This window comes from Teleopsis dalmanni, chromosome 1, assembly GCF_002237135.1.
Source record: "Teleopsis dalmanni isolate 2A chromosome 1, ASM223713v2, whole genome shotgun sequence".
NCBI classification, from domain to species: domain Eukaryota; kingdom Metazoa; phylum Arthropoda; class Insecta; order Diptera; family Diopsidae; genus Teleopsis; species Teleopsis dalmanni.
The window spans coordinates 175,445,269-175,455,139 of record NC_051846.1 but is presented as its reverse complement, the minus strand read 5'-3'; the positions used below and the strand labels follow the sequence as shown (position 1 = coordinate 175,455,139).

The 9,871-nt window shown below is 33.4% G+C and overlaps 1 protein-coding gene across 1 annotated transcript in view; it reads right to left on the bottom strand.

The window, feature by feature from the left end:
* Nucleotides 1–4,758, bottom strand: part of LOC119666763 — a 9,507-nt gene extending 4,749 nt beyond the window's left edge. The window contains exon 1 of the mRNA XM_038076045.1: nucleotides 3,911–4,758. Within this exon, the coding sequence (XP_037931973.1) occupies nucleotides 3,911–4,758 (848 nt within the window). The remainder of the gene's footprint in view (nucleotides 1–3,910) is intronic.
* Between the last annotated feature and the right edge of the window lie 5,113 nt (nucleotides 4,759–9,871).

Below are 9,871 nucleotides of genomic sequence, written 5' to 3'. Positions count from 1 at the left end.
TGTAAGGACGGAATTTTGTACAAATTCCGCCCTACATAAAACTTATTATTTTTTACTAAAAATCATCTGGATAAAACTCGATTTATATATTTAAACAAATAAACAAAGCCAACCGCGAACATACGCACAAACGACACGCAAAACAAAGCCAACCGCGAACACACGCACACACGACAAGCAAAACAAAGCCAACCGCGAACATACGCACACACGACAAGCATAACAAAGCTGACAGCGAATTATACTTGTGCGGTTGTGCGTGCAATTAAGCAAAGCAAAGTGTCGTATATAAATAGCGGAGATTTTATATGAAAGATCACTTAGCACCGGCACACCGAAGTGAGTAGATCGCTACTCCAGCGCTAAGTCCACTTTTAGAAGCCTATAGTGTTTCGACGCTAAGGCTAAATAAATTCGTAGAAACTTGTGAGTAGATCGTATAACGCCTTTGATGTTTTGACGTCTTTGGCTAGAAACTAATTACGTAGATTTGGAAAAAAAACCCTTTGATGTTCTGACGTCTTTGGGTAAAAATTATTTAATAGACTTTATAAACGCCTTTGATGTTTTGACGTCTTTGGCTAGAAACTAATTACGTAGATTTGGAAAAACAAACCTTTGATGTTCTGACGTCTTTGGATAAAACTAACTGAGTAGAATCAAGACTAGAATAAGTTATTTAAAATAATCTTTTTTTTTTTTTTTTAATAAATAAAATTTTAAAATAATAAAAACAAACGGTCTTTTACTTTCCACTCATTGGTTTACCAGCTTCGAACTAGTCAATAAAACAAATTTATTGCAACGACCCGGACCGCGACTGAGTAATACCTCAGCAAAATTAAAACGACGAATCCGTGTCGTTACAATTGGCGCCCGAGCAGGGACTAGTGTTCGATAGTATTCCAAGTGGGAAGAAAAGAATTACCAGGGACCTGATTGGTCAAATCACAGTGGTCAAGCCTCGAATGGAAATTTAAAATCCAGAGGATAAAATATTAACAAATATCACAACAAGAAACAATGTCGGTGGGATCAAGAGGAATACCAGGAACATGTGGAAGTTCAATAAATCCTCCAGTGCGCTCCTACCTTCAGATGGTTGAAGAGGTACAGAAGTGGTCCTGTAAATATGACGGTGGTAAGGATCCACTAGGTTTCATCGATCACATAGAGGAACTGGCGGCTATGTACAGTATCGATGTAAATCTAATTCCCAAGATGATGCCAATTCTCTTTGAGGATAAAGCATTAAGATGGTACCGTAACAACCATAAACCTTGGCCCCTCTGGTCAAGCTTCAAGGAAGATTTCTTAAAATTCTTCATATCATGTAGATATTTCGAAAACTTAGAAAATGAGGTACGAACACGACTACAAAAGACAAAAGAAAGTTTCAAGGATTACTCACTTGACATCATAAATCTAATGCGACACACTGGCATGGATCCAGATTCGCAATTGGAGCGGGTGTATCGAAACATGAAGGCAGACTACCGGATGTACATTAAACGTTCAGAGTTTACAAGCCTAAATGAATTAACAACACTTGCCGATGACTTCGAAGAACTAAGTACAGAACAGGATAAAGTGAGTCGCCAACGTGTTCGAGAAGTGAACGTAGGGCGCATGGTAGTCGAGTCCCCTCAAGCGATGGTGGTACAAAATACAATGAGAAGCATACCCAATATGCCAGCACAGGATAAAATTATCCATAGTCTAAGCTTTGAGTCGTCCATTCCTGATCAGAAACGAAGTAATCAGCCTCAGAACCAATCAACCGCTAAGCAAGCACCAACATTTATAACTAGAAATGTGACTTCAGCATCACGACCAAAGTCAAGCATAACGACACAACGCGTACAACCTCAAGATTATTCAAAAGCCCAGGGAATAAACCAGCAAGAAAATCCACAAGAGAAGACACCATGTAGGTGCTTAGTACCACGTCTACGAAATATAAAACTCATCACAGAGTCGAAAAGTCAGAGTCCAGATGTACCGCGTCAGCGAAGTTTAAAACTCATCACAGAGTCGAAAAGTCAGAGTGCAGATGTACCGCGTCAGCGAAGTTTCATACTCATTACAGAGTCGAAAAGTCAGAGTCCAGATGTACCACGTGAGCAGGATTATGATTACACCAGTACACATCAAGATGAATTCCTCAAAGTTTTTAGGAATCCTAGAAAGCGGACACGAAACCATTCAACGAAGTAGTCCAGTTCAAATCCCCCGAAGAAGGAGGGAAATGTAAGGACAGAATTTTGTACAAATTCCGCCCTACATAAAACTCATTGTTTTTTATTATTTTATCATCTGGATAAAACTCGATTTATATATTTGAAACAAAAAAAAACACAGCGAACATCCATACGCACAACAAACACCGCGAACATCCGCACGCACGATCAACACCGCGAACATCCATACGCACGATCAACACAGCGAACACCCACACGCACGAAAATTATACTTGTGCGGTTGTGCGTTCAATTAAGCAAAGCAAAGTGTCGTATATAAATAGCGGAGATTTTATATGAAAAATCACTTAGCACCGGCACACCGAAGTGAGTAGATCACTACTCCAGCGCTAAGTCCATTTTTAGAAGCCTATAGTGTTTCGACGCTAAGGCTAAATAAATTCGTAGAAACTTGTGAGTAGATTGTATAACGCCTTTGATGTTTTGACGTCTTTGGCTAGAAACTAATTACGTAGATTTGGAAAAACCCTTTGATGTTCTGACGTCTTTGGATAAAACTTACTGAGTAGAATCAAGACTAGAATAAGTTATTTAAGAAAACTTTAAATAAATTTGAAATAATAAAAACAAACGGTCTTTTACTTTCCACTCATTGGTTTACCAGCTTCGAACTAGGTCCAATAAAACAAATTTTATTGCAACGACCCGGACCGCGACTGAGTAATACTCAGCAAAATTTAAAACGACGAATCCGTGTCGTTACAGAGTTACCAAAGTTAAATCCACTTAGGCTAAGTATATGGTATGGTTATTTGACTAGATTTCAATCTTAATAGAAAATATTGAAATATTGAAGAACATATAAGATAATCATGTGCAGTTTTTAATTCTACAAAAAGATGATAATAATAATCCCACATAACATTACACGATTATACCACATAATTTAGTGATAATCACCTATACAAATTCGAAATATCCTCTCATGAAATCTTTTCAGTAGGACTGATATATCCCTACAAGTGATTCGAAGACAGAATGCTGAAAAGATTCAGGAATAGTTGGAATTAAACATTGATCTAGGTATGAGGGTACCGAAGAAATTAGTTTGTGAATTAATTAATAAGACCAGGAATGAAAACATTTTCAGCAAAGGGAAGAATACTGCTCTTATGGAGAGGTACTGAAAAACATATCCTTAATCATTTTCTAACAGTAATAGAATATAAAAGGAAAGCAAAAGCGGTCTGTCAAGATCGAAGTGGCAAAACTTGTGGCGGTGCTATCAACCTACTGGCAAGTGGCCACTCATTATTAAAAATTGGATATCCATTCAACAAGTCATGAAGGAGCCGTAAAAGAGGAAATAAAAACGAAATAACTGATCACTTTATTTTAAACTAGGTGACCCCGCGAACTTCGTACCGCGTAACAGTCAATAAATGTTATATTAAATTATAGGTAAACTAAATTTAGAAATTTATTAACGTAATAAAATGAATACAAAAAATTTATTGTATTCAATAGTTTATTAGGATATTGATATATAATTAATTATTTTAATGGTCTGTCAGCAAGAACCTATGGGTTGCACTCCGATTGATTCTCTTCAATAAAGAACCTTGTGATATACGATATTTTTTGTTTTTTTATCAGGCGCAAGAACAAATAAAGCAGATGGTTTGCCTACACGTGAACATGCCACGTACAATTGACCATGTGAAAAACATGCATTTTCTAGATTCAGACCACAAACACTAAAGGATTGGCCTTGTGATTTATTTATAGTCATAGCGAATGCAAGCCGAATAGGAAATTGAATTCGTTTAAACTCAAAGGGCATATCGATTGAGATCATTGGAATCCTCGGAATGAGAACTTCATCACTTTTGAATTTTCCTTTGAGTATCATTGCGTGAATCACATTGGCCATCAGTTTTGTTATCACTAATCGCGTTCCATTGCATAGTTTTGGTTGGTTTAGATTTCGAAGCATAATGACTACCGAACCAATCTTTAATTGTAAATTGTGCGGTGGTAAGCCAGGCACATCCAAGGAGTTCAAAAATTCAGTTGGATAGTTGGTAGCTTCTTCTTCGTTTGTTACACAGTCAATAGATTTGAATGTATGCAGAGTACCAACGATTTGATTTTGAATTACAAAGTTTAAGTCATTCAGATCTTTGTTCTCAGCTGTCAAAATTGCTTGCTCACTCAACCATTTTTTGTTTATATGATTATCAATGATTTTCGGAAATACTTTATTGATGAGTTCGTCTTTTGATGACACGAAATTGCAAAAATTTGAAGGAAATGCAATTAATCCGCTCGATTCTTCAACAGTCACACGGCCATTACCGATTAACAGCAATTGCTTGGAGAACTCTTCAGCAGATGTATCGTTGACCAATGCAACTCTCATGTTTGTTACCAGCTGAAGTTTCTTCACATAGCGCCAAAGATTTGATGATTTAAGGCAAGCATTTAATTCGTCGGCAGCAGTCGATTTTGGAATGACTAGGAGTGTTTGGCGAAAATCGCCAGATAGTAAAATCATTGCGCCTCCAAAACATTTTCAGTCATTGCGAAGATCTTTTAATGTTCTGTCAAGTGCTTCTAATGCGGGTTTATGCGCCATTGTGCATTCGTCCCACATGATGATTTTAGATGCTACTAAAACTTTAGCCATTGCAGAATGCTTCGCAATATTACATATCGGTTGCTCGATAGTTTGAAGGTTTAACGGCAATTTTAACGCTCAATGAGCCGTACGGCATCGTTCTAATAATGTAGCCGCTATTTCAGAAGAAGCATCTGCTACCGCAATATCGGATCTCGCACGAACAGTGGCCAAAATTAATGACATGAGGAATATTTTACCAGTCCCACCGGGGGCGTCCAGGAAAAAAGGTCACCATTTTCTTCATCAATCGCTTTCATTAATGTTAAAATTCCTTCTGTTACGGATTCAATAGAGGTACATTAGTTTGAACTGATTGGTCTAATTCATGACGATCATATTCACGTTCACGTTCCAATTCTCGATTAAATGCGTTATTTATTCCACGATCAGGAGCTGGCATTCCTAATCTGACTAACAAACTACCGCAGGTATGGTAACATATGTCTTCGACCAAAAGCAAAGCCTGATTATGCATTTCATCATTCACCTCAAGATCGGGATTTCTTGAACTGACACGAATTCTATGTAAAATGTCTCCTGACATGTTATCCTTATATTTGTTCCACAGGTCAAGTGGATTCGATGGTATATTGACAACAATATTTATTTATTATATTTGACTTTATTATATTTGAATTTATTATATTTGAAATTTCAAATATTTGAAATATTTGAAAAAAAATTTAAAAAGAAATCAATATCACTCAAACTGTCGAACTGTCAACAGTTTGAAACAACATTTACAAATTTATTATTTTTGCTAAAATTAGTGGATTTTTCCAATATTTTATAATGTATTCTGCTATTCGGAGCGGAGACGATTCCAACAAATCAAAGATAATTAAAATCGGTTCAGCCGTTCTTGAGTTATGAGTGGTCTAACTAACACGACTTTCTTTTATGTATATAGATAAAGTAAATGCTTGGAAATTGGGTAATATTTTCCCACTGTCAAATCTTACAAAAATAGAGTTCTTAATGAACCGCGTTGGTTGATTTTCAAAGCGGCTGATTTGTTGCTACTTGAGAGGAAGATAAAGGCTTACTCTTTGAACTGATAAAAATCTTTTAGAGCTATATTTATATTATATTTCAATATATATTAATTTTCATATATTATTTTGAACTCTTTTTGGCGTATCAATAGTAAGTTTACAGAGACAATTAAAAATTCTTGTACCTAAAGTGAGAAATTTTATCGCATAAAAAAATAAACTAAATTAAATATACGAATAAAATAAATCTCAAATAACCAAACAAATTTAGCAATTCGTTTTTTTTTTGTCTGCCATATACACATTCCTAAATTTTGAAGAATATGTATGTATTTTGCTATGTAAAAAAGTGTATATTATCTATTTTGTTTAAATGAAATAAATATTTTATTTACTTCTACGGATATAAGTATACATTTGCAAATTGTTATTAAACAATGTGTAAGTGTATGTATGTATAAATATTAAGATTTATAACTATATCAGACAAAATTTCCATGTAACTATGAAGGTCAGGTAGTAATTCCAGTAATTCCATATTAGCTACTAATGATACTCAATGTCATCTTCGCGATTTACAGGTATCAAATTGACTTCTCGTAATATCACACAGTCCTCATAATTAAAAAGTACAAGGTTAAAATATCGAATATAAAAGACCGCTATATTAACATCAAATATTTATTCCTAATAGAGCAATAAAGAACAACTAACATTCTTTCAAGTTTATCAAATAACTGTTGGAAAAGTGAATTTTTAAAAATGTTTAAAGCCGATTTAAATCAGACGGAGAAAAAAGATGGATATTGGAGAGATATAATTAAACAACTCGCAGATCATTTGTTGGATTTGGAAAGAAAAAATACCGATTTCGTAGAAGACAAACTCACGCTAGAAGGAATTAGACAATTGGACATATATATTGAAAAGTTATTGCAATTCAGCAACTCAGAGAAGAATCGGATATATCTCGAGGAAGAAAATTTGGCTTTGTCTATCAAATTACCATGTGTGATTACACCAAAAACTGAAAAGAGTGATGAATATATAACCGAAACATCTTTCAGTTCAAAAAAAGAAAATTTGACTGATTGTAAAAAAGATGAAACACCGAAAAGCATTAAAAAATTTGCTCTCGATGAGGTGTATTTTCGCTATCCAGCTGCACGAAACCTTGCGTATCCCACACCGCAATTCAATATGGCCTTATTATCAGAACATGTTAACGATTTAAACTCATATGTACAAAAACGAAAATATGAGAAAATAGAAGCAGAACCCGAAGTTGAAGCTGAAGCTGAAGTTGAAGAAAAGCAAAATTTGAAACCAGAATATCCAAAACGCAAGCTCACGGATGCTGAACAAGTTGTTATTATTGGACCAAATAATACAGAAATACCAGCACACAAATTCGATACAATAACTTGGACTTCTGCTGCAGCCGCCACACGTGCTGTGTTAATAAATATATTTGATGAAGATACACTCTCTTCGCACACCTTAACTGGAAAACCATCTCCAGCATTTCATGATCGCCAACGTCCATCTAAGCAACGATTGGATCCACTCAAAATCAATGATATTATACATTGTGTAATGATGAAGTGCCGGTGCAACGAACGCGAAATACGCGCTGCTATTACTAGCAAATGTGCTGACACTGCTAAGAAGTATAAGAAACGTGCTCGAAAATCCATAAACTAACATCTGGTATCTTAACTAATTTTGTACAATTATGTTTGATGATAACATATTAGCTATCTAATTAACTAATGTAATGTGGGGCTTGTAACCCTTAAACTGAATACGATTAATATGATTATAATGAATATATGATTTTTGTTCATTAAGGGGAGCTTGGTAATCCCCTATTATCTATTTTATCTCTGTATTCAATCTGATTAAGAAAATAAAGATGTTGAATTTTGATAATGTAAACGTATATTTAATTTTTGGAGTAAAATAGTAATTAAATGGGGTATTGGAATTTTCAGGAAAAAGTACTTTTATGCTTACCAAACGCTATGTCATTTTCTTTATTAAAAATTTCCCTAGATTATTACCTACTTACAACCAAAGTGTGATCTTCATGTCGCATTGGTTCTGAAGATTTCAAATGGTTTCTTATAGCATAGACTTAACGCAATTGATATTACCATTTAATATAGACTTCCCATTATTTATTATTGATATACTATTGATATGCTATTTTTATTATATTTCTCAATTTTTTTGGAGTCTGATTATTAAGTTTATACAGACGATTGGCAGAAAAATATAATAAATAACATTAAACAAAAAATTTAATTTAACTAGGCTTAGAAGATAAGGTACACTAAATAGTGCACTAAATACCTTAAATATCCTATATCAGTTTTGCATAATATTATGAGAAACACCGGTGTTTACCATAAAAATCTATCTTCAGCAATACTCATAGTCTTTATTGTAGAATAATTTATTTCGTTCAACATCCATTTCACTTATTATATGAGTAATTTAAATTTAAACCTAGTACTTAAAGTTGATAGTACTTCTTAGAACCCATTTGTAAGCATTTCGCTGACATGGATGGAAAGTGAAATTATACTTATTGAAACAACGATATAGTCGCCCATATTCTGTTCAGTATTCGAGTAGAGTATTATCTTGATGAGTTGATGAGCTGCATCGTTGAAAAAATCAGTTTTAGATATTAAAACAGATGCGAAAACTAATATTGAGAGTGGAGGCAAAAAAGGAGACTCCAATAGATAAGTTTTAATAAAACTTCATCTATTAGCAAAAAAATCATAAGTACCTTTAAAAGTATATTACCAAGTAATTAGTTTATAGCAACATTTATATTAGAACAAAAACTTATATATATATCGATAGGAGATTTAGGGAGAGATATAAGTAAAAATTCACATTTTGAAACAGAGTCTTATTATGAACAAAAAAATTATACTATATGGAATATTATGGACAATTATATAATAGTAAAAGTGTTATATAAGCTTTTATTTTCTATTTACATCAGGCTCCTTTTCACCAATCATTGATAAAAAAAGAACTCACAACTACTCTAAAGTACAAATATACTATTCTATATACAAAAAAGATATATAGGTATTACCTAAATTGTATTAATAAAATGAATTTTAATATCTATATATTTATCTCGATATATAAGTATATTTGCAAATTACTTTTAAACAATGGATACATGTGTGTAAAAATGTTTAGATTTATAACTACCACAGACAAACCAAAAATTCTTCGCAACTATATGACGCAGGTATAAATTCTATTGCAAATTAAAACTTATGGCACTATCTTTACGATTTTCAGGTATCAAAAATAATACGAAACATTCACCATAATTAAAACTTTCAAGGTTAAAATTTCGAATATAAAATAGCGCTGTATTAACATCAAACATTCATTCCAAATCGAGCAGTAGACAATAAATAATATTTCTATAAGTTTTTCAAATAACTATCTAAAGTGAATTTTTAAAAATGTTTAAAACCGATTTAAATCAGATGGAGAAAAAAGATGGAAATTGGAGAGAAATAATTAAACAACTCGCAGATCATCTGTTGAATTTGGAAAAAAATAATTCTGATTTCGTAGAAGACAACCGAACACTACAAGAAAAATTAGACTTATATATTGAGAAGTTATTGCAATACAGTACGAGTAACTCTGAGAAGAATCAGAAACATCTGAAGGATGTTTTAACAAACGAAATATTTATTATACTCATTCACGAACTTTTTGTAATTAAAATGGAATCAATTAGCAGTGAACAGACATCAACACCCGCAACTGAAATGTCATCCAAATTTCCTGAAGAAAATTTCTATCCACCAACGAAGAGAATATGTCTTGAAAATAGTGACTCCGATATAGTCGAAAAGTTTTTCGAATCAAAAAAAAATAATTTGGTAACTCCAAAAACGTTGAGAACACTTTCAGTCCTTTCACTTATGAAGAAAGTACATCCT